General features: G+C 29.8%; 2 protein-coding genes across 4 annotated transcripts in view; both read right to left on the reverse strand.

Annotated features, from left to right (window-relative positions):
* Window positions 1-1,691, reverse strand: part of LOC100164725 (molybdenum cofactor sulfurase-like) — a 30,355-nt gene extending 28,664 nt beyond the window's left edge. Inside the window, exon 1 of the mRNA XM_029486080.1 lies at window positions 1,619-1,691. Within this exon, the coding sequence (XP_029341940.1) occupies window positions 1,619-1,676 (58 nt within the window). The 5' untranslated portion in view covers window positions 1,677-1,691. The remainder of the gene's footprint in view (window positions 1-1,618) is intronic.
* A 2,737-nt stretch (window positions 1,692-4,428) lies between these two features.
* LOC100166209 overlaps window positions 4,429-24,969 on the reverse strand; it is an 80,963-nt gene continuing 60,422 nt past the window's right edge. For 2 of the 3 annotated variants that reach the window (XM_008190651.3, XM_001942492.5), the window contains 4 exons: window positions 12,249-12,389; window positions 10,651-10,762; window positions 8,643-8,836; window positions 4,429-5,063 (listed from right to left, as the gene is read on the reverse strand). In XM_008190651.3, the coding sequence (XP_008188873.1) occupies window positions 4,933-5,063; window positions 8,643-8,836; window positions 10,651-10,762; window positions 12,249-12,389 (578 nt within the window). In that variant the 3' untranslated portion in view covers window positions 4,429-4,932. The remainder of the gene's footprint in view (window positions 5,064-8,642; window positions 8,837-10,650; window positions 10,763-12,248; window positions 12,390-24,969) is intronic. The other variant, XM_016809007.2, reaches the window with a different exon arrangement.

Below are 24,969 nucleotides of genomic sequence, written 5' to 3' on the forward strand. Positions count from 1 at the left end.
AATTTGTCCGTACAAGGTGCAATATAAGCTATATAAACATTTATACTATCTTTATTTGTTATATCTTATATATATCCTTCTTTTGACGGAGAAATGTCCAACGGGGAAAATCGCTGGACGGGGAAATATTGGACGGGGAAACGGTAACGGGGAAATGTCTAACGGGGAAATGTATTACGGGGATCTGTCCATGAATCATCGATGATAGTACCACGGTTTATTGTTGATGTATAACGCGTTACCTAATGGATATTATGATATGATTAATTTGAAAATTATAATAATACTATAGATAGGTATACCTAAATATGTATGTCTAATATCTAGACTGACATACCGTCTCCACTCAGAATCGTTTTTCTTATACAGTGATATTATATCATTGAATTCAAATTTAATACTATCCATTATACAGTGACCCACTTGTAACCTACTGTACAGCAGAGCGACATCCACTTACCCACCTTTTTTAGTTTCATATTCCTAAGCAGAATATTTTATTCAGTGTCGTTCGATGTTTCAAAATAAAATTTCTGACAAGGAGCTTAATAGTTATAAGTACCTGTTTAAAGTTTATAAGGACGGAGTAGTGGGACCAACATTTTCCAGTTTACCAATCTACCCAGCTCGTCATAAGTCATAAGCTCATAACATAAAATACTTAAAATAACTCATCATAACTTCTCATCCATAATTTGATTTTTATACATCAAAGTACTCGAATAAGACGTATTCTGCTTTGGAATAAGAAATTACAATTAACAGATGTTGTTAATAAAAAAAGTTAAAATAAAAAAAAATTATAAAGATAACAAATAGTAAAAAAAAAATGATAATGAAAACAAATGGAAATAAAGAATAATAATATACTATAACGTCTTAAAATTATGTAAAAAACAAATTTCAAAAATGTTTTTTACATAATGACCATCTTATTATTTGCCATTAAATAGATCACTCGGTATTTCTTGCAATACTCCAAGGTCAAGTTTTATTATTCCTTATTATTAATATGAACCAATTTAAAAAAATTGTTTCGAACGAACTGTGATTGGATATAATATAACTGCGACTCCATTAATTGTCTTTATGATTTATATTATATTGACCTATATTCATATTGGATGTATATCATATCAAAATCGGTTTTATTAAAAACAAAGGAATTATTTTTAAATTAATACTGACCTATGTCGACCAGTAATTGTAGATTCAATCAGTAGCTCTGTATAATCTATATAGTCAAACTAGGTATATATATTATAAATTATAATACATATATTATTTTCAAGCAAATTTAAATATTTAATTTTAAAGAGAAAATAAGTTATAACTAGATATTAGTATTCTGCTAACGTTTTGTTTAATCACTATAAATATTGTTTTGAATAACTTTCTGATGAAAAAGTTAAAAGTTAAGACTTAATTAACCGATGCAAAAAAGCAACACTCGTTATTTTTTTGCAAATATAAACTTTCATTAAATTTGTATTTTTTTTAACTTATGCGAATATATCTTTAAAAAATAACTTAAAGATAAGTAAACAAAAATGTAAGCTTGGCAAAATATATAATTAATAATTACAAAAGTAACGTTTGTTTCATTAAAATGACTTACCTTTCAATCTGCTAAACTCGTTCTTTATTAGCTCCGATTCATCGACTTTTGGAAACATTATTTTAGATATAATGTAATAAATAAAGTATTTTAAATTAATTTCTTAAGCCAGTAATTGTTTATCTTTATTTATTTATTTATGATTATCTAAATGGGTAATACTAATTAGTTTCGATTAATAATCACATTAATAATCGTAATAAAATAAATGCAAATAAAAACAAGAATATAGGTACCAGCTACCTATAATATTACGAACTTATCTCAATCAAAATAAAAGAAGAAATAAACGTTTAGTTATTAATAATATTATAAACTCGTGTTTCGTAGTGAGGGGAACTTGTAAGACTTTCACCCGAAATATAAGCATGTGATCACCATAGCGTAGCATATTATGTCGAACTCAGTAGTTCTAGAAACCTGTAAACTAGTAAGGCTTCTTTTATATCTGTATTACCCATTCTAGAACCCACTGATTACCAACCATCAGTGTGCCGTAAAATTTGGCAAATGATTTTTCAAAAAACGTTGAAAGATCCATAGTTGAAAAAAAAATTTGTTAGTACTACGTTTTCCTGGAAAATTAACAAAATTCTTAAATTTAAAATCATGGCTTATACGCAAATATTTAATGCCATAAAATATTATTATTATAACGTTATAACGTGTACACTGTACACGCTTACAAAATAACTTACTCTTACATATTATTTATAGGAAACATTTATGTCTCAAATGTATTTCTAAATTAGGATTTTAGTCAAACTGGTCAATTTTCTGAACGTAAATTTAGATGACCACTACAAAATTACAATATCTCATCAGTTGCATGTCCAGAATTTTTACAGGGGGGAGGGGTTTGAAAAATGTTATCTGGAAAATGTTTTTATTATTTAAACCCATCCCCCCATGGACACGTCACTGTATCTCATAGTGTTAAACAAAATATATTTTTTACACTGAGTTATAATATACTCAATTTATGGTAACACTTGACATATTATATGATCTCATCAGAATTTATAGTTGATGAAATATTATTGAACCTTAATTTAAAAATAAAATATTTGGAATGTTTCATGTTTTTAAAAGTTTTTTGGATATTGATTTTTGATTTTTAAATTAATTATTGTCTTCTAATTTGTTATTATTATCTTAAATAATTGTTGTGTATAATTTTTGAATGAAACTTGTCTCAATCATTATAATATTATAATATTGCGTAGAACAAATTCATGTTTTGTTGGATAAGCATAAAAGTTATTTAGTTTATTTTTAAATATTAATATAAAGTTCTATAATATGTTAGCCGAGCTTCCTTAAAAAAATATATTTTCTTCAGAACTATTGGCGTTGTAATCTTACTTATATTAATATCGTAAAACCTAAAAACTCTACAAGTTATAGTGCCCGTACAGTCACACAGGATTACACGTAAAGTGATGTAATACAGTTAATAGCCACTAAATGTAAGTAAATTATCTAATGTGTTATTTTTTCCTCTATCAGAGGATATCGGACGGTTGACAGGTTTAAATAAAAATAAACAAATGCGTTTTGATATACTTGTTTTATTGGTTAAAGGAGGAGAATAATAACAGGAAAAATGATTATAATGTAAACTTTAAAGGAAACGAATGGTGGTAAAAATATTACAAAAATATCACTAGTAGGTATAATAGGTATTATAAATTAATTGTAAATACAATGTAAAAAAACAAAATATTGTGAAAGTGCTTTTAATCTTAGTCTAAACAAATTTGAGTTTAAAGAAACAATATACATGGTTGTTTAAGATTAATTTGACATGTAAAGTAACTAAATAGAAAGTTTTAGTATTTATCACAAAGGGACAAAAATGTAACGTGAACAAAATATTACATTTATAAAAGCAAGCTGCTCTTTTGAAACGTCTAAATTTATTGAGCAGTTTATTGCGAACAAGTATTATTAATTAATAAATTAGGGTAAAATCTTAAGGACAAATAAATGTAGTTTGAATATTTTTTAACATCTACCATTTTATTCTAAAGATATAATGTAATTAATATCTATTGATGGCAATAATTACAATTGACGAAAAGCGGTAAGAAAAAACCGTTATTTTTATTTAAATTTTACGCTTACAAGTTCTAAGGCGTTTTTGAACTTGAGAAAACCTTCCCTCTGTTTTCTCAAGTCTCGAGATTCACCTTAGACCCCTGTAAACGGTTAAAAATAATGGTGAGTCCATATCGCCTTTCTGAAATGCATTTATAGAAAAAAATACATGTAATACGTCCTAAAACTATTATCGTTTATGTATATTATTATTTTTTATGTATAATATTAACTTAAATCTAAAGAATAAAAAATGTCTTGTCATACTTATATTATTATTATTATTATTCATAATTATTATAACGATAACCTACCCTACTTAAACGAAATTACGCGCTAGGTATATATATGTATATAATTAAATATTATAAATATTATAAATATTATATATAATATAAATACTTATTTAAAAGTTTTTAAATTTATACTTACAATACTTAGATTACTTAAACGAAATTGAAAAAAAATCTATACATTGTTAATTGATGGATGATACGTCGTATATGTAAGTAATTATATAATGATATTATATTTAATAAAAAAAAATGTGTATTAGTTATAGTTACGAATATTTTTAAATTTCGTGAGTCTAAGAATCAAATATATTATATATTTATATTGTGTATAATATGTTTTATATGTATATATTAAATTATACTTATATGAATGCAGAGTTCATAGCATAATAATTATTATAATAAGTACGTTAAATTATTTTATTATTTTAAATATTTAAGTAATACAAATTCATGTTGTAAAATATTTTTACTGTGTGAAGAATATAGCTCTCGGCTAATATTGCCAAGTGCTTCGTTCTACGTATTCTAAGCATCGTGAGTTCCAAGTATTAAAATAATTTTAAAAATATAGCACGCAGTCATTGCGATTTATCGATATATATTATAAATATATATATTTTTTTAAAGAGATGTTTAAAAATCATAATAATGTAATATAATTATAATAACATTATATTATGTTTAGATACATATTATTATTATTATTATGTTCGAATATTATTGAAAAATTAATAAACCATTAGCCGTGGTCCCAAAAGCAATCAAGCCCATTTGCGGATAAAGTAGAAAGAAGAAGAATAACTTTGTTTAAAAATAAAATCATTGTCTGCGATGTCCTGACACCTGTTTTAAGCATTGAATACACCGTTACGCGACGCAGGCATATTATATTGTTATATTGTTCGATGTCAAGATTCACACGTCGGGCTGTATGTCCACAGCCACAGATGGTTTTGGTTCCGCCGGAAGTGCCACAGGACTTTTGGTCGTCGGAGACCTTATGGTTTCTGCGTTTCCGCCGTTGTTGTTGCCCCGAACTCCGCGACCTTAACATTTTTCAATAGGAAAAAAAAACATGTCGTTTATTTTCGATACATATTATTCTACTCGGTATATTTATATGATATATATGTATATATATATAATATATATAGTAGTTGAAATGTGTGTCGAGAACGATGATTGAAACAAGTCGAAATCAATATAATTATATTTCCCGGATATCCGGTGTTCTACGGTAGAATAAACGGGTGTTCATGCAGTACGTCCTACTGTTTTAATACTATACAACAACATTAACTATTTATAAGTATATAGAGAAGTGAAATAAACGTAAAATAAAAGGAAAATATAAATGTTTGAGGAGATTTGTTTACGTTTAAACCGAGTCTAGAGCATTAAAGTATAAGTAATATTAAAACATTTTATGCCATAACTCGTGAAAAGTATCGCGAATGTAATTTGTAGCGTGTTGCCGTTTAATTTTGAGTTGTTCGTAAAAATCTATAGATACTATCAATTTACAGTGTTGTAATAGACCGTTGTATCGCCGTATTTGATTGAGCACATTGAACTTTAAAGGTCTTATATATAATATGATTAAAATGTTTGGAATAATGTTTTGTATTATAAATAATAAACAAACGACTAATAACTCTTAACGGTAACACTCTCTGCAGTACTTATTATAAACGATGAGTGTACATGTTGACATTATTTTGATTAAATAGTAAATATAATTAATTGTATAAATAACTTTGAAAACAAAATTCTTTGGTTTTAATCTGAAATGAATGCAAATAACCTACAAATGCACTCGGGTATAACGAATCTTTTTAAACAATAAGAGGTATGTTTTAACAGTGATTTAAAAAAAAATGTTACTGTTTCAAACATAATAAATAATATAATTATTCTAATACGTAAAACGTAGGTACAACGGTTTGTTTTTTTTTTACTTAAACCCCTATTGGATTTGTGTATGTACTGCTAATAAAGTCAACACAACCTCAAATACACTTTGGACTAACATTCAGTAGTTATCTGAACATTATTATGTTACTTTATAATATGAACGAGTTATGAAGCACAACATCAGACAACAAATATGACTTCTCCAGTTAAAAAGCACAAGACTCGGTTTGAATAGAATTTTTAAGTTCCAAATAATTAGTAGGCAAATAGATGAATTTAAAATCAAGAAGAACTATGTAGGAATGCACGTACCCATGTATAATGGGCATCGCGACTCCGACCTAACCTACTGTAGCGATTTAATCTACGAGAAATAGAAGAATAGTATAAACGTAATAGTATAGAATAATATATAAGATAATATATCGTAAAAGAATACAACTTATTTTCGACTTTACCTATTTTATATCATTTAGTACACACTACTATATGTTATAATATTATGCTTAATGGTTATATGTATAATGTATTAGTTGTAGTTATCGGTGTATGAATACTATTCATGTGTGCTGTTATTTAATAATAATAATAATAATAATAATAATAATAATAATAATAATAATAATAATAATAATAATAATAATAATAATATCAACAACAACAACAACAACAACAATAACAATAATAATAATTACAACAATAATAATAATAATATAATACCTCTAAATTACAGTGTACGAAAACGATGACTATTGGACGTGTTTAAAAAAAAGAAAAATTAAAAATACACAATATAAATACGTCGTATTAAAGCACTGTGATATTTAGCGATGTTTCACACAAATCGTGGCGGAAAGTCGTATAAAATAAAAAAAAAACTGATCGTAGCAATAATTTTTACGTCGAGTGAAATCCCAACGACGAGTCTCGGAAAATGGTCTATGATGACGTGACGTATATGATATAATAATATGCGAATGTAGCGAACGACTGAAAAACGTTTACGAAATCAAGATTGTCGAAACGATAATATAATATCGGGGTAAAAATTTGTCAGTAATATTAGAATAATTTTACAACAAAATTGTGTCATGAAAAAAAAAGTGACACAATGCTCGTTAGTGTGTCCAAGCTCGACGTAAATGTGCTATTGCTGCACATTTAAATTTTGATCGTGTTGCGTGTACTTTAGATTCCATCTTGAAATGTCGCGGAAGAGTGTGTAAGTATATATTTTTCGATGTTAATTCGACGGTAATAATATAATAAAATATTAAATAACATTCTATTGCACGACGAATGAAACTTCCGATGGTTAGTGTCATGATGACGTATTATAATATTATTATTACCGAACATTGAGCGAGAATGTAATCGTAATCGTAAATATTGTTTGGCGATCGGTCAAAATAAATACCTTCGTGAAAATATCTCTTGTATAGACAAAACGGGTCTCGAAAATCAAAAACGGTTCAAAATCATCTTTGGACCGATACCGTGGTAATCACCCGCGGCCGTAAACCGCGATTGTCGGTAAACAAACGTCATAATAACCATAGCGCGACCCTTTATCGGCCACGCGTATTATGTCTGGCCACTGTCTATATATAATGTTACGTTTGTTTTGTTTGTTTTGTTTGTCCAAAGCAAAGCCAATAACGAAATTCTGAAAACTATGCACAACTGTAGGTATAGTATATATACCTATAGTGTTATTAACTGTAACTATTATAATAATTAGGGCTCAGATTTCGATACGGTTGCATCTTTTTTACTGGAATACTTGACATGATGCTTTCCAAGATACAAAAGTGTTTCAACACTATGCTAGAACGAAGTTTTTGCGTTTTTCTGAGTTTTTGATGTTTAAGTGGATTTTTAAACGTTTTGAGGGCATTACTTATTTATTTAGGTTTAAATAGGTTTAAAACAAAAAAATTATAAATAAATACACATATTTTAGTAAAAAGGTAATCTAGTTTCTAAATATAACGGTTCAAAAGTCTACCTTGATTGCTGAAAAATATGTGGTAAATTCTGAGCATTTTTTTTGGAGTTTTTAGGTCAACAATGTATTTTTTGAAAATAAATATTCAGTTTTAGGTCATATGAATGCATTTTTTGGAAGTGAATTTTTTGATATTTTTAAGGGCATTTAAATCCGATCCCTAATTTATTATAATTAAAACGTCAATATTGACGTAACGTATTTTTTTTCAGAAATTTTTCGACTGGTCTAAATGGATAACAATTTATCGAGAGAACTTAGTCGAAAACTACGACGAAGACTAATATTATAAAGGCCGCACATCGTACGAGTTGTAAACGACTGTAGTGGAAAACAATTACGAAACGACTGTGAATTGGACACGATCACAATACAATGAATTATAATCTATTTACGTACCTATGACACGATATTCGTAGGTATAATTTTAATTATGACCGGAAGACATATTAAATTGATTTTCTTTTGTTTTTATAAGAGATACAGAGATTTTATGTCGAAGATATCCATTCGTTCGCTCGCCAAAACAAAACGACTTTCGAAAAAGTGCAAGTCCGAGGATTCTCATATAAGTCATAATAATATATTATATTAGTGTTTGGAGATTTAAAGACCGTATATTATTATGGCGTGTCGCGTATATAAATGATCTCCACGGAGTCGACGAAGAAGCTTTATATAGATAGAGATAGAGGTTTCTAACCTAAAGAAGGCGAATGGGGCTTCAACGAGGCCATGCTTGGTTGTCTCGAAGGGGAATGGGTCTTTGTACTGGATTTGCTACCTCTACGTTCGCCGGCTGCTCCGGGCGGTGGTTTGTTGTCTCTCAGTAGCGACACGTTCATCAATCTCGGGTTGGGCGTGTTGAATATCGTACGGTTTTCTCTCCAACGTGCCCTATAGAAACAGAAAAATTAAAATCCAGTCTGTATTCTCGTATAGTTTCCGTAAAGTTTAATATTATCATTGTGTTATTTCAAATTGAAATCATTTTCAATTTTTTTCAACTGATGATATCGTTCATACTTTTGAACTGTTAATTTATTTTAGATTACAAACAGGAAACGAACTTGTATGGTTATATACAAAATGGTGTGTGTGATGTACTGATGTGTATTTTGAAATTTAGTTTGTACCATTTCCGAAGCAATGAAAAGCGTGAAAAGTTCATGTGGTATCTACGAATATACCTATATAAGAAATTAGTAAGGATTTCATATTGGTACTTTGAACAAGTATATTTTTATTTTATAAAAAAATCATGATAAAAAACATTTTTTTCCTTTTTTTTGAAGTAAGTATACAATCTATACCTAAGAGGCACAATGAGTACATGTGGTAGAGAGTGAAATTACATATCTATAATATATATTGTACATTAATATATCTAAAAAAGAGGAGAACTAACATAAACATATATATTTACATGAAACACGAGATGTGAGAAGCCATCAATGACACTCACTAATGAATTTTTTTTTTAAATTTGCATGGTGGATCAAGAAAGTCACAATACCAACTACGTTTGAGGCAACTAGGTAGATTGCTAGGAATGGTCGAGACTGATCGCGTATTAGTGGATGATTGTTGGAGGACAGACGGTTATGAAAGCGTTTATAATGTACTTTTGCTTCTTCTTGGACAGTTTTCATTTTTAAGTCGGAGTGGATAGTGCTGTTCGAGACGTAAGGTGGAGTAGTTTCCTGATTGTTAAGTTTTGGAAGCTTCGAATTTTATTAATAGGTTCGATTTTTTGGCGTTACCCCATAGCTGGATACCATATGTCCATACTGGCTTTATGAGGGATTTAAAGATAAGTAATGTTGTGTTTAGGTTAGTGTATGTATTATTATTAATTAATGTTTTAAGCAAACGAAAACGAAAAAAACATTTATAAAAATAAAAATTCAATTAAAGCAAACTATTTTTGTAATTTCTTAAATGATTCCAACAACTGAAATGATTATAAGCACTTAAGAGACACCCAAAACAGTTTCTGATTATTCGCGTATATGTGTATTATTTGCTTTTTAGGAAGCATCCACTATCAAACATTGTACCTACTAAGAAAACAGATAATTGGCTCTATTATTATCATTATTTATTGAAAATGTGGATGGGCCGGAGACTTGAAGAATTTATGTACTACGTAGTTTGATTATATAATAAATATTAAAAGTTTGGTATTTATCGTCCACACAACTATGGCAACAACTATTATTATAGGTCGACTTTCTCATTACGGATTTGTAAAATACGGCTATTACCCTCACTGCAGCTAAACTACGTTTTCAAATACATAGCTTACATTTAGTGGTGGAAAACGTGTATGGAAACGTTTTTAAAACATTTTATGCATGTCAGCCATGTAATTGGATTTAAAAACTTTTGTATGACTTGGATTTTAGTAATCACATAAATACATAATATTACATATTATATCCAATTAGGAATAAATCTGAATAAGTCGCGTGCGAGACAAATGTTTTAAACACCTGTTACTCTTAAATACTGTGACGCGTGACGTGTCCACCATAATATTATTCACAATTAGTGATTTCTGATTATGAGACAGTCATAAAGATACAATATTGTCGTCGCCTAACGGTCACATGACATTATTGACATTGACGTAGATTAATCATTAGTGTGTGGAGTTCGAATGTAGAACAAGTATTTGATTTACGAAAGTAAAAAACCAAAACTCTTACTTGCTAAACAATCTCAGTACTACGCATATAATTATGAACATTAAACACATCCCAGCCAACACGCACAGCATTGCTGGATCAGTATAAGGTTCGGAGTTGGAATTGTTCTTGGCTAAAAATAAAAACAAAAAAAACAAGTAGGTATAACATCATATGTATTATAAAAAATAAATATATTCTGTTTTGAAAACAATAAGTATTGTTCATGTTTTAGATTCTAAGCGGAGCGAGGAAGCTATAGTGGTTTTACAATGGTGTTTACTTTTTTTATCCTGTATGCAAAATTTGCACCAGAAGGAGTGTTTCGATTTCAACATATAATACCTTATCTTTTAGCAAATTGGATCAATATGGTACTTTAGAGATTCGATTCTCTCAATAGTTATTTAATGCCACGGGAAAAACCACCGACAAATTACGAAAAACCACTAAAAATGGGATTTTAATTTCTAACGTTTTGTTTATTACCATAGAAACAAATAATAATAATAAAATGTTCATATTAATTCAACTTACAGGTTATAATAAATAATAACAATATAAAAACCGTCTCCGCTCAGAAACACAGAATTCAAGTTAAATACAATTCATTATAGTACATTGACCCACATGTAACATACTATACAGCAGAGTGACATCCATTACCCACTTTTTTTTATATATATATATAAAAACGAATAACATATTTTAATGTTGTCGTCTTCAATCGAAGTTAAGACGAATGAAACGTTCAAGTAGTGCGTACGTCATTTAATTTTAACGCGTATTTCAAAATTTAATTTAGGTGACCTAAAGCGATGTAGAGTAATTTTGTCTAACGTTCGACACAGAGTATATCAATCGACTTGAATGTATTTTAAATATGTTAAGAAATAACCACAGATATAAAATACTAGATAGCTAACTTGTCTACATTAAGATAATCGATGTTGGAGTCAGCCACCATATGCGTGTGGGTCAATGTTTACATAATTATCATATCAATACTGTATGATAACATGATATTATTCGCACAGAATAAAAATTTTTTATAAAATATTAAAAAAATATAAAAATATATATTTCTATTGCAAAGGTTTTTAATGACAACACATTATATTATCCTTATTCAATATTCCATCGTCAGATATAAAAGTATTTTGACCATCAGATTGTTATCATGTCGTTTTGATAAGATAATATTATGTAAACATTGACCTACACGCATATGGCGGATAACTTCAATGTTCGATGTCTTGTTAGCTATCTAGTATTTTATATCTGTGGAAATATCGTTATTTGCGTATCGAACACTTTATTTTTGTAAGTACAATTTATATTTTTAAAATAATGTACATACTGTGGCGAGTATATTTTGAAAATGTTATAAAAGTATAATAAAAATTGAAATACCATATTATGTAGGAAGTTAAAATTGCATGAAAACTTTTTTATCGAAATAGACAGAAAATATGAAAGTGTTGAGTTTTAAAAAAGAGTCGCCTTGCGTTTACTGTTATCACAAATCATGATTCATAATTTTTTTTCAATCCTTAGCGTATAATATTTGTTATGTTATATAGGTCGGATATTAAAACAATAATATGTTCAATACCTACCAATACATTGGACTGATCCATCCGTTTGAAACACCGGAGTCCTCTCGAACCGGCAAGAGCAAACATCATCTCTGCACTCTGTTTGGAATACGAGGTTCTCACATTGCTCGTTGAAAAAACATGGTTTGTTAATCGCTACGTCTGAAACATTTCAAGTGTTGATTTTTAGTAAAAAATTAGATGACTATGTTTGATCGTTTTTAAAACGTATATAGGTATAACATAAGCGGTCGCACTCAAGCTAAACCATTTCGTATGAGTACCAAATTCTGAAAATGTATTTAAATACAGTTTTAATTATAGAAACCTAAATAATATATGGGTACTTGTTAGTTATAGTCCTAAATATACTGAAGTAAGTACATACATTAAAAATTAAATATTATTCACCAACATTTAAGCATTTTACATAGTTGTTCTATCTTATGAGTTTGTGATTAATTCTTGAACATGAAAAAAACATTTTCCAATTTTTTTCCTTAATAAGATCTGGGCATCGAAATGATGAAGGAGATTCGATACCACCCGTTCTTAAGAAGTTAAATATTGGAAATTGGACCTCTTTTCCTACAGATATTTCATGTATCGACTTTTTTTTTCTTCTAAATAATCAGGCTGCTTAGATTAGATTTTAAAAACAAATATCAATATCAATATATAACTAATAGTTAAGGCTAATTGCATTATTTGTAATACAATTAAATGCAATTGTAGATAACAGTGAAGATTAATAATTGTTAAAAGACATCAGCTCTAAAATAATAATAATAAAAATAATAACATAGGCAATTGTCTAAGTATGATTGCATGGTGGGTCCATTATTGCATTTTGGGTCACTGAACGTAAAACATAGAAAACCCGACACGGACGTACAATAAGTTAAAGAAGAATTCAGAGGACGTAGATTATAATATACTGTTAATCATATAAGAATCTTCAGATAGTACCTTAACTGCTTGTTCTCTGGTGTAAGTTCTAAGAGTGTAAGTACATATTATAACCTACACGCTCAGCGATCATTGTTATTCGAGATACATAGATGGTACGTCTTGTCCATTTGCGCAGTTACGCCTATGACTTCATTGATGAGCATACCAGAAGTGAGCCTATTAAATGTTAATTGTTATGCAGAGCGTGTTAGTTTTAATTATAAAATAATCTTAGCCATTTATTCAGAGTTATATTATGTTTCATAATTCAAATTTTATTTTCCAAGTAATCAGACTAATATTATCCTATATACACCATAATATTCCAATTTTAGACAGGATTAGGAGTGCCTAGAATATCCATCTAGGTATGCTTAAACGTGTTGCTAGTAAGTCGATATACAATATTATAACTTTTAGCCAATATACGTATATACTATATTGTCAATACTACTAAATTAATAATAAAATAGGTATATAATAAATAATACAGCCCAGCCCAATTAAAAACAAGTCAAGGTTAATTAAAATAAATTACAATAAAAATATGAATGTCAAGCTCTTATACATTTACAACATCGGTTTTTACGAACTGTCAACTCGAAAATTGGCAGTCCTTTGATTTTTTTTTATTTGTTCACAAATTCCCTTTTCGTGTTCAGCTGTATTTTTCGACTTTAATTTAAGTGTGTTTCTTTGATTTGGATATATTTTGTATCGGATCTATTTTTATATTAATAAAAAACGTTTGGGTGAGAGGAATTCGATTCTGAATAAAGGTTTCCGTCAAATGGTTAACAACGATTTGTATGTAGTTCGTTTTGAAGTAAATGATAATTATTCTGTTCAGATTTTTGGTGAAAAATCAAAGTCATCAGATCTCACTAATATTACCAGCTATTTGTATGGGTACCAAATCGAACAGTTGTATATGATGATAAATTATTTTATCGGGGACCACTTCGTATATTTTATCTTGACCAGGGAACCATAATTCCGTAGTTTCCGATCCGTGTATAGGTGCACATGGTATCTACATTCATTCCGTTTGGTCAAGTCAACAACGAAAAAAGAAAACGTAGGTATGAATAATACACTTTAACGACGAATTCGTAAACCTTTTAATACACACCTATTGAACTTCGAGGGGATAATTTAAAGTTAAACCCCAGTTATCTGCGTTCAAGGTGAACTTTTTGCGACCAGTTTTAGTAACGAATGTATAAGGATCGGATTATTTATCGAATAATACTGGAATATACGAGTCGCAGTTCATAATATTATTTCATGTTGAATAATTGCGGCATTATAATTAAATAATTTGACGATTTTCCATATTTGTTCATACCAGAACCATTCTAGCAGAATAATCGTCGAGGGAAAATAATACCCTTTTTTACGCGTGCACTTAAATTAAATTTATACTGCGTGAAACCGTCAAAAAATCATTCATTATTTATATCCAATTTTCAATAGTGTTGCGATTGTGTGATTACATATTTTATATCAGAGGTTAAAGTATTGTAATAATATAATACGAGGGCACCACGTGTATACGAACGAGTGAATAGTGTAACGACCCAAACGATTTACACTCTATACGCTTATGGGGGTGAAAAATAATATACGTATTTCAAAGGTATTAATTTTATTGAAAACAAGTATTGACTGTATTTTTTTAAAAATATTAATATCGGTGTTTGTATCGGCAACCGGTACCCCTAGACACCCCAAGTAAATCCGGCACTGACGGTGCCAGTGGGTTGGGGGGTCGGAACGGTCAATCCTAAGACCTCACGATTACTTATATCAGAGTCGGGCCATCGGGTTGAAAATTCCATTAAAAAAAAAAAATAATTAAATTTAGCGTTAATATCGACATGATATATCATAATATTATAATATTTTCAGAATAACATATTATATACCTACCGAGCGCATTTTTGAAAAACATTTACGAAATGTGTGTGGGCAAGTAAGTACATGTAAATTATTTTACTGATTTATTATAGGATCGATTTTGGACGGATATATTTTTAATTGTTCAAATTGTTCAGTTAAACTATAACTACACGTCACACAATGGATTTTATTGTTGCAGTATAAATTGCTCGTACTCGATTTAATAATCTGGTTAATTGTGTACCCATCCCAACCAGTAGATATGTACGAATAAAGGGTAGTCAACGTTTGACGTAATCCGTGGAATTTTTCCCCTATTTCTCGGAAACTTAGCATCTAAGAAATTTTTTTTGAAAATCGTTATCCATAGGCCGCCTGGGGTCAAAAGTTCAGGCGTGTGATGACCGCGTGTGTGTGTATTGCAGACAATACAAAATAATGCTGGACCGATTATACTACTCAACGGCCACGACGCCACTGAACTTTCCTGCCACCGACATTTCACAATATTGGTAAAGTTCGTGTTATTTAAGTCGACGTATCGACGTAATTGCCAGCGGTCCGCAGTTTTCCCAGTCGGTCAATTCCAAAACGCATTCCGTCTTCGCGTGTATATTATTGTGACGAGCAAACCGCCTGCACTGAGCGACATTCGGGTCTTTCGGCATTAACGAAATTCCATTCCACTTATTGTCTTCTTCTATTTTTTTCCCTCGAGAAATTTACGGTTACCCCCGACCTGCTGCAGGTTTCGAATGTCTATATTATATATTGAAGAATATACAATGATGTGGTTCCCTGAAGAAGTGACCGCCCGGCGGCATAATAATATGATAGTACACCTTAAGTTATGACAAAAACCAATTTAAAGGGGCGGTTTGATTTTTTAATTGTATGTCGTTCAACTTTCTTTTAAACAAAACATACCACCAGACCACCTATACCGCACATTTGCTGACGTATATTTAAAACTTGTCAACTTTTTACCGTAATTTTTTTGATATTTCAAAACTATTTTATTGTTCTATAAACATACACAATCAAACCAGAAATGTACAAATTATTTTTGTTAAATTAAAAAGTAAAAATGGTTGGTAAAAATAGACATTTTTAAAAGGAATCGCGTATAACTTCTAATCACGCAGTATTTACTACAGTTTTTATTTGTATTTTATTATTCTACAGAATTCTACTTTTTTTTAATTTAATAAAAATAATTTGTACATATTATCAGGTTTAGGTATGCAGTAAAATAGCTTTTAAAAAAACAAAAAAAAAAAATACGATAAAAAGTCGAAATATTTTGAAGATACATCAGCGAATGTGCGGTGGGTTCGGTTTGTTTGAAAAAAAAAGTCGAATAGCTAGTAACTAAAAAAAAAAAATGAAAAAGTCAAACACTCCCTTTAGAGGGTTTTTTTTTGCATAACTTAAGGTGTACTATCATAATATTATGACGCCAGCCGGTCATTCCTTTACGGGAAACATTGTGTGTATTACTATCTCAATACTACGCGCGCTTGCTGGATCGTTGCGTCGGCGGTGAGTTAAACCAAACGTGTTAGGTTCGTCCCGACGATTATAATACATAACGTTGTTTTATTATAGTTGACGTGTACAATAGCTATGGTTGTATAGTAATATCACTCGTGATATTCTAATACGTCCGAGTGAACACCGCTGAAATTGTCACGAACCGTTGACGTTTAATTTTCGCGAGTCCTATTACGGCAGGGAGAGGCGATCGATGGATAAATACGGGTCGTCACATCTGGCGACCCCGCGACGACGACTCCCGCGCGTAACGTGCCGTGAAAGGCAGTTATATTTTTATCCCTTAACAGTTTTTTCTTAGCTTCTAACCAAAAAGTAGTTACCATGACTCGACAATTAATTGGGTACTCACGCTACCGCATAAGCCCTATACAATTATATTTTTGCAGTTAAACTGACGAGTTGTATATTATAACACCTTATTAAAAGACGTGTCCCCGTCGAGTCCGTCCGTCCGTCCATCCGTATAGTTACCTGCAGCAGTGCATACGATTTGTGGTTGTTGACATTAAGGTATTTAATTATTGCCCGTAGTCACCATGTAAATATACGAGTATATGCGGAGTAAGTTAAAATTTATTGCGTTGTATTAAATTACGTCTAGAAACCGGGAATTTAGCACGCTCTCGGAGCGATGAAAACACAGCATTTTTTAAAAACAAATGTATTTATACTATTCATTTTTCACATTTGTTTACTTTCAAATGATAATATTACGTGTATATGTTTTAATTTAAATTTCATTATATAACGTAACAGAACATTTTTATGGTTGGAAATCAAAATTTGAAACATCAAATTAGTGCAGGTATTAGAATTCTAAGTATTGTGAATTATTACAATGAACAGAAATATTGGGCCAATGTTTTGAGTGATAGACCAGCTGTGCCTCTCCACTCTGAATAATATGTACATTTTTATTGCTGATTTAGTTATAAGTTATAATTAAATTAATTAGGTACCGGCTCATTTGAAATTAAATCGAAATATCCATGTATACATTCAGCTTTGGAATACAAAATTAAAAATGTTTGTTGTGATTTAAAAAAAAAAAATAACGGTAACAAATAAATGTATTCTAATATGTTACAAAAAATATTTTCAAAAGCAATTAATATCATCCCGGGTATATTTCTATTTTACCAGACACCCTTTTTTCTTTTAACGTGTGTAGTTAAAAATGCTAAAAACGGGTGGGTGAAGTCAGAATTTGACTCTAGGATTTAATTTTGAAATTATAACATTTTTAAGTCCTAGCCCACCCAATGTATTACATAAAAAGTCGAGAGATGTTTTCAATTTTAATTGTCCGATCGAGCATAACGAGTGAGTGACCACGCCGGGTGTATTTTATGTTTTTTTAATAACTTTGTTTTAGCTCTGAAACTCAAACAAGGTGGTTTTACATAACAAGCTGAGGGATGTCTACAATTTTAACTGTCCGTGTAATGATAACGTACAATTATCATTAATATTATTATTAATACCTTATTATATTATGGGTTATGTTCTATATATTATAAGTAGCTTGTACACATTCCACGTCTCGTGCTTTTTATTAATGTATTAGTTAATTAATTATTAGTTATGAGAGCAATGTTTGTTTTTAATAAAATATATTATTGTTTAATGTTGTAAAATATGATAAAGGCACTAGCTATTACACAATATAACAGCAGTCAGAGTGAGCGAGTGATGACGTCAGGTTAAATTAGCTATAATTTCAAAACTAAGTCCGAGCGCCAAACTCTGACTTCATCATCGTTTTCAGTATGCTTAACTACATACGTTAAAATTGCAAAAAATAGGGTGTCCGGTAAAGCAGAAAAATTCCTCATTCCGTATACAGTATGACGTATTTAACATGTAAGAAGTCGTGTTTTCGATGTAAAGCGGACGCGCACCACGATAAACAATGTGACAAAAATGTGTTAGGTGCCTAACCTACCTATAACTTACGTTTAGGACAGGTTCCGGTGCAGAGTGTCCGTTATAGTTTAAATGATCGATTTGCCATATTATTATAATATTGTAATATGATTTATGCGTGCGTAATAATATAACGTCGATACATTTACCGTCTTCACCGTTTTTTATATCGTTATCGCTTTGTGAAATGTTTTAACGAGGAATACGCCATTTTAAGGATTTCCTGCAAAATTCGGACCTGTTCACATTTATTTAAAAAAAAAAAAAACGCATACTTTTTCTGGAAATAAAATGGAGTAAAGAATTCCCTACAAGTGCTGGGTGCACTAACCAGATTAATTCGTTTTATATTTTATAAGAGAGTATAGTTTGTATAGAAAATTAACTGATTCTTGAACCTGCAGATAAGTACGGATTTTTCCTGACTTTATCTGAAAAAAATTGTCATATCTCAATATTTACATAATAACTACACATAAATGGTGAGTATCTAATAATAGTAGTATGAATACATGTCAGGGGCGTCATTTAAACTTTTTTGTTGTTGGTACCAAAATGTTTGCAGGCCATTCAAGTCATTACCAGGCCACATAGAATACTTTTTTTTTTTTTTTGGGGGGGGGGGGGGTTCAAGTGAGGACAAAAACTGTATTATATTTATATAATTTATTTAATATGTCACTTATATTAGTATGAAAATATCACAATATTGTTACTATTTTTGACGAACTATGTGCAGGTACTTTTAATGTATTTATTTTATACTGTGGACACCAGTGTACAGTGGTATTTACACTTAAATAAATGTATGGGTATTAAACACCCTTATCATAAAATATACACATTTTTTCTCCCTGCATACTCACAATATACATAGTATAACTATAGTATAGCTAGCTTAATAAAACCAGAAATGTATTTTATTGGTACCCTTCTTCACAATGTTTGTGTTATAATTTTATCAATTATAATATTGTGGGACCAAAAAACGACATCAAACATTCTTGGAAATTAAACATTAGAACAATATATTTAAATTAATTAATACTGAAAAAATATACTATAAACCACTCATCGGCACTTATATTTATTGTTGGCGGGCCAAAGAAGGCGTTTTAAAAAAAAGTTGGTGCAAATGTACACCCATCCCCCCTCCCCAAATGACGCCAATGATACATGCCACAACTTGGTTAGTTTCAAACGTAGTCTTGTCTTATTCCAAATAATATTATTAGCACATTTTTTGACGAAAAATAAAATGATAATTTTAGGGAAATACCTGAAATACTCAGATATAGTCCATGTCAGATCAAGCTCATTACATTTTTATAAAATATATATTAAATAGAATAAAGTCGAACACGTACAGAAATGTTATCATTTATCATACATATAGGTATGTCTGATATCATTCATAGAATTCAAAATTGTCAACATTATATTATAATATTTTCAATAACAATAATAATTTCAAACCACATAAGTGTACCTACTATTCGATCATCCCGAAAAGTTTCGGGAAAGATGAATTGTCGGGACGACGTGTTTGCTCTCGATTTATGAAAATGGCAACTGCAACTGCGATTGACTAAATAATATTAGGTATGTCTATTTTATACTGTCACAGTATAATATTATTTAACACGTCGTCACGTTCGTAACCGTTTTAGATTCCGATGTATAGTAAGCGTACGTATATGTGGCGAGGGACCTATAATAATATATTATTATATAGTTTTACGACGACACATTTCATTTGTCGGACAACGTGGACGCTAATAAAATCGCGAACCGTTGCGTTGGCATTTTTTTTTATGTAGATTGTAAACTCAACAGCACGCGGTCCGAGAGCGGTAAAAACAACGAAATAAAACGAAAAAATCGCGAAAGAAATCGGCGCGAGCATGCGGTACACGATCCGGCCAATATCTCGACCACTTTATTATTATCTCGGGCGAACCGATAGCTCGGAATAATTGTTTTTTATCGAATTCAATGATTTATCGTCGCCTCCAAACAACGAAAACGACAACAAAAACCAAAAAAAAAGAAATCACAAAAAACACGAGTCCCGACGGTATATACGCCGCGCAACAGTACACGGGCCGCTATTATTTCGCTTTTTTAATCTTTTAAAAATCTCGAACAAATCCGTATCTATAGTATAATATTATGGTGTATTATGTATATATATATATATTTGGGTGGTTTTTTATTTCATTCAAACGGGTGTTCTTCAAGCAGTGTAACAATACAGTCGTATTATTTTGTACCATACGGACATTGAATATCAAACAATATATTATAACGATTTGAACACCCTGATTTTTATCTCAATAAAACGTCGGAAAAACAACGAGACGAGACTTATTTTGGATAGACAAGCAGACGATTTCTAAAAGGCCAATTTCCTAAAAGCCACCCGACCGTACGCGTTCTGCACAAAAGTTTACTATACATGCGATCTTTAAACAAATCACTTATTATAGTTTATAAATAATCTAATATTATGTTGTTTTATAGAACAATAATAATATGGTTTATTGCTATGCACGTCCTCCGCAAGACCTCCGTAATCAGTTTAAGATAAAGTATAATACATAATATACATTGTTATCTTCGACAGAAAGAGAAAAGATACTAGCGGGCTATCGTGTTTCATGTTTGACGATGTAATTTATTACATTATGATCTGATCTATCTTTGTCATATTACGCAGAGTGGTTGCTTCGTTATATTATGTTTTCTGAAGGTTGAGTTTTGTTTACAAAAGCCGCGCGCAATACAATCATATTATCATTGTTATTGATTTTACCAACGGTAAGTTCAACATCGTATTATTACGGGTAAATAATATATACATTTTACTTAAGATACAATGTAGAATACTTGTTTATACAGACGATACGAGTTGGCGATTTCTTTAAAGGCATTGCACGTCGTGGCTCATTAAATAATATACTTACGGATATTTCAAAAAGTTTCCGAGTGAAATTTGAATAGATTTTATTTATTATGACTTTATTTTTATTCATACAACGTATGTCCATTACCCAATACAATAATAGTACATATTTTTATCAGAGGAAAAAAACAATTGACATGAGGTTCAAATGATCAAAGAGAATATCCATTGATATTACTATTATGACTTTTTTTCTTAATAAAATCGAGTATGAATAATAATTATGTTAAAAGGTCTCTGGACCATTTTCTTTTCCGCCGTTCACAGTCGATGGGTTGTATTGAGGATCAATTTTACATGAGAGGAATCTGAACAATTGGGTACGTAGTTTTTTTTATTTATCTTTTATAGAATGCTTGATTTGGGACGGTCATTACAGAGGGTTTGTTCACTGTGGAGCATTGTTTATTGTTCTGAAGGATACTGACTGAAAAGATTCTATAATTTTTATATTACGTCGATTTTATGTGATTTCGACGAGTTTAATAAATTCAAGTTGTATAAGTGTATGACATAGCAGTGCGTAATGTTCTAGTACCAATATACTGTCTATCGGCGAGCATGCAGTATTGTTTAGGAATATACAATAGATATAGACTATGTAGAAAATCGAACTCTAACTAGGTCCGTAATTCATCAGCCGATTCTGTCCCTAGGTGCGGCTCAAATTCTAACTAAATGCGTGTTTTCCCAATCATCAGAGTATTACACGCGTAATTTGTTTCAACAGTTTTGGGAATCTATGTCCGAGCTGTGATTAGCTGTAGAGTGGGCGTTGAGTATCCGACAAGAGTTTTTTGGCTGTTTATTTTTTTCGCACTTGGATCTCGAGGTCATCTACCCGAAAACGTGACCTCCGGAGATTGCGTGAGTCTTACCCCTTTACGGCGGCATAACCTTTGTCGCGGGTATTATACGTGTACAGTATAGGCACCATTGATCCAACTAGAACCCCACCGGTAGCTTTTTATTGTAATTTTTTTTTTATAAAAAACACATAATAATACGTACAAAAGAGTCTCATTATATTATAGTATTATATATTTATTATACGTACGAAGAGCATTCGTTTTTTTTCTTTCATACAACATATTATTATGTGTGTATGTTTCAGAAGTACATTCATTTTGATTGTAGAGAACATTTATATATACATTATAATATTTAAATTTATTAGTTTTTTGGTGTGTAGTAATTCGATAAATAATATAACTGAGCTAAGCTATACATAATAGGTACAAACTATTTAGTATAATATACCCCTAATACCTATATAGAGCAATTCTATTAACAGTAAACACTCATTAACTGGAAACTTAAATACTTATAGAGTAGGTAATAACTATACTTTTTTTAAATTGCATTTTTATAAATTGGAATTCTTAGAAAAAATATTCTGTTCTGGGATATAAAACTAAAAACGTTTGCTCTCATTCAAAAATAGTAAAACTATAATATTATATTTTTTAAATAAAAATATCGTTTTATGATGACTTAAATTATTTTTAAATACAATTTATTAATACTTTTTGATATTGTGAGTTTACTGTTTAAAGAATCACCTAGTATAATATAATATTATAATATTATTGTAAAGCAACGGTGGTAGGTCCAAATTTTATGATGTATCTGTAATGTATTTGTAATTTATTTAGTTGAATTTCCACTCTTAATTGCATTTTATGAGGCGTAATATTTTTTGTAATGAGTTAACCGTTGGTTAAAAAATTAATTTATGACAAGTGCGTGATATTCTGATTTCTGATACACATGTAGATATGCGTGATTAGACGTTAAGATTTGATTTTTGACTTAAAATGTTAAATACACAAATACGGCATTATACACGATAGGTATATGGTTTTAGTTCAGAGAATAATGCGATTTTATAAACACTTACGATAGGTATTTGTAAGGTAGATAAATATATTTTTTTATTAACATAACATGACGTGAATTACATTGATAAATATCGACTTAAGAAAATACTACTATACGATAAATGGAAAGTATAGTATTATATACTGTTATGTAAGACCAGATCCAATATTAATAATAATAATAATATAACGAAACATGTCGGTAGAAAATAAGAGATAGGTAATATTAGTAAGTATGAAAAAAACCAAACAAATATATTCAAATTGAATTGCTTTTCAGTGTGTACCTACTGTATCCGCATACAGCGTTATAAGGTAGAAATGTTTATTTTATCAGTGTTCACGGAAACATATTTTATCAAGATCAAAAATTTTCTAAAATGAAAATAATACAGTTTCTAGAATAAATAATGGAAAAAGTGTAATACCTACGTATGTTAAATATACTATGAAAACTGAGTCTTCCCGTTCGCATAATAAATCAAAATATAATAATGCGTAGGTATTATGCTTATAGATTGTCATATTTTAAAAGAGGAAGGCACACACCGATTTGTTATGCTTACACCTGTCAAATTGTGGCAAATTTACATTCCATAAGACCAATACTACGAACCCTACAAATTCATATACAGTTAATTGACATACGCTTATTTATTATTGTTATTTTTTTTTTCTGTCAGAAGGCTTAAAGTGTCCAACTACTGCTCTGTTTTTTGTCACGGAAAATATTTGTATTCAAACTGAATACAACCTTGTGGCAATATATTATTATGAGAATTTTAAATATTATATTTTACTAGTTATATTTTATAATTCTTAAGAAGAATTAATCGTGAACCATTATTGAATTTAAAACATTAGGATAGTGATTCATTTCACGGAACAGTTTCTTGCACAGTAAAATTTTATTTATTTTAACATCAACGCAGTACGTCATATTAATCCTAAAAAATCGGTAAATTTAATGAATATATTATTTTGATGGAAATATTTATTAGTTATAAATTATACATGTAAATGTAATCATTATATTATAAACCTTAACATCTGGATTACGACAAAATGTTTTGCCTAATTCTGTCTAGATCTAAAAAGATACAATGAATAAACGTCCTTTTCGTGACATTTTACCCAAACAATGAAATTATATCAACCTGCAGAAAGCCACAGTTAATTTATTACAAGTAATGGGATTTCATAGTACATTATTTAAAAAAATACTTATATTTAATTAATACTAGCCTCTGAAACTCACACGAAATGTTTCATTTTTGTTCCATGCTTAATGGTTTCTAGCCATTTCAAATATTACTTAAAAAATATGTTTGTAAATTTTTTTGAAAACTATTGGTCAATATTCGTCATTTTAGAGTAAGTGCATAAATTGAAATATTGCAATAAAATTACTAAACCGATATAATATATACATATGTAAAAGGACAATACATTTAAACAATGTAAAATACTAATCTTTGTTATATCTTCCCCATAAGAAAAATTACAATAGTATAATAATATAATTTTTTATGTAGCTTTTTTTTGTTAATTATCATTAATT

The sequence above is a fragment of the Acyrthosiphon pisum genome, chromosome A1 (genome assembly GCF_005508785.2).
Source record: "Acyrthosiphon pisum isolate AL4f chromosome A1, pea_aphid_22Mar2018_4r6ur, whole genome shotgun sequence".
Taxonomy (NCBI): Eukaryota; Metazoa; Arthropoda; class Insecta; order Hemiptera; family Aphididae; genus Acyrthosiphon; species Acyrthosiphon pisum.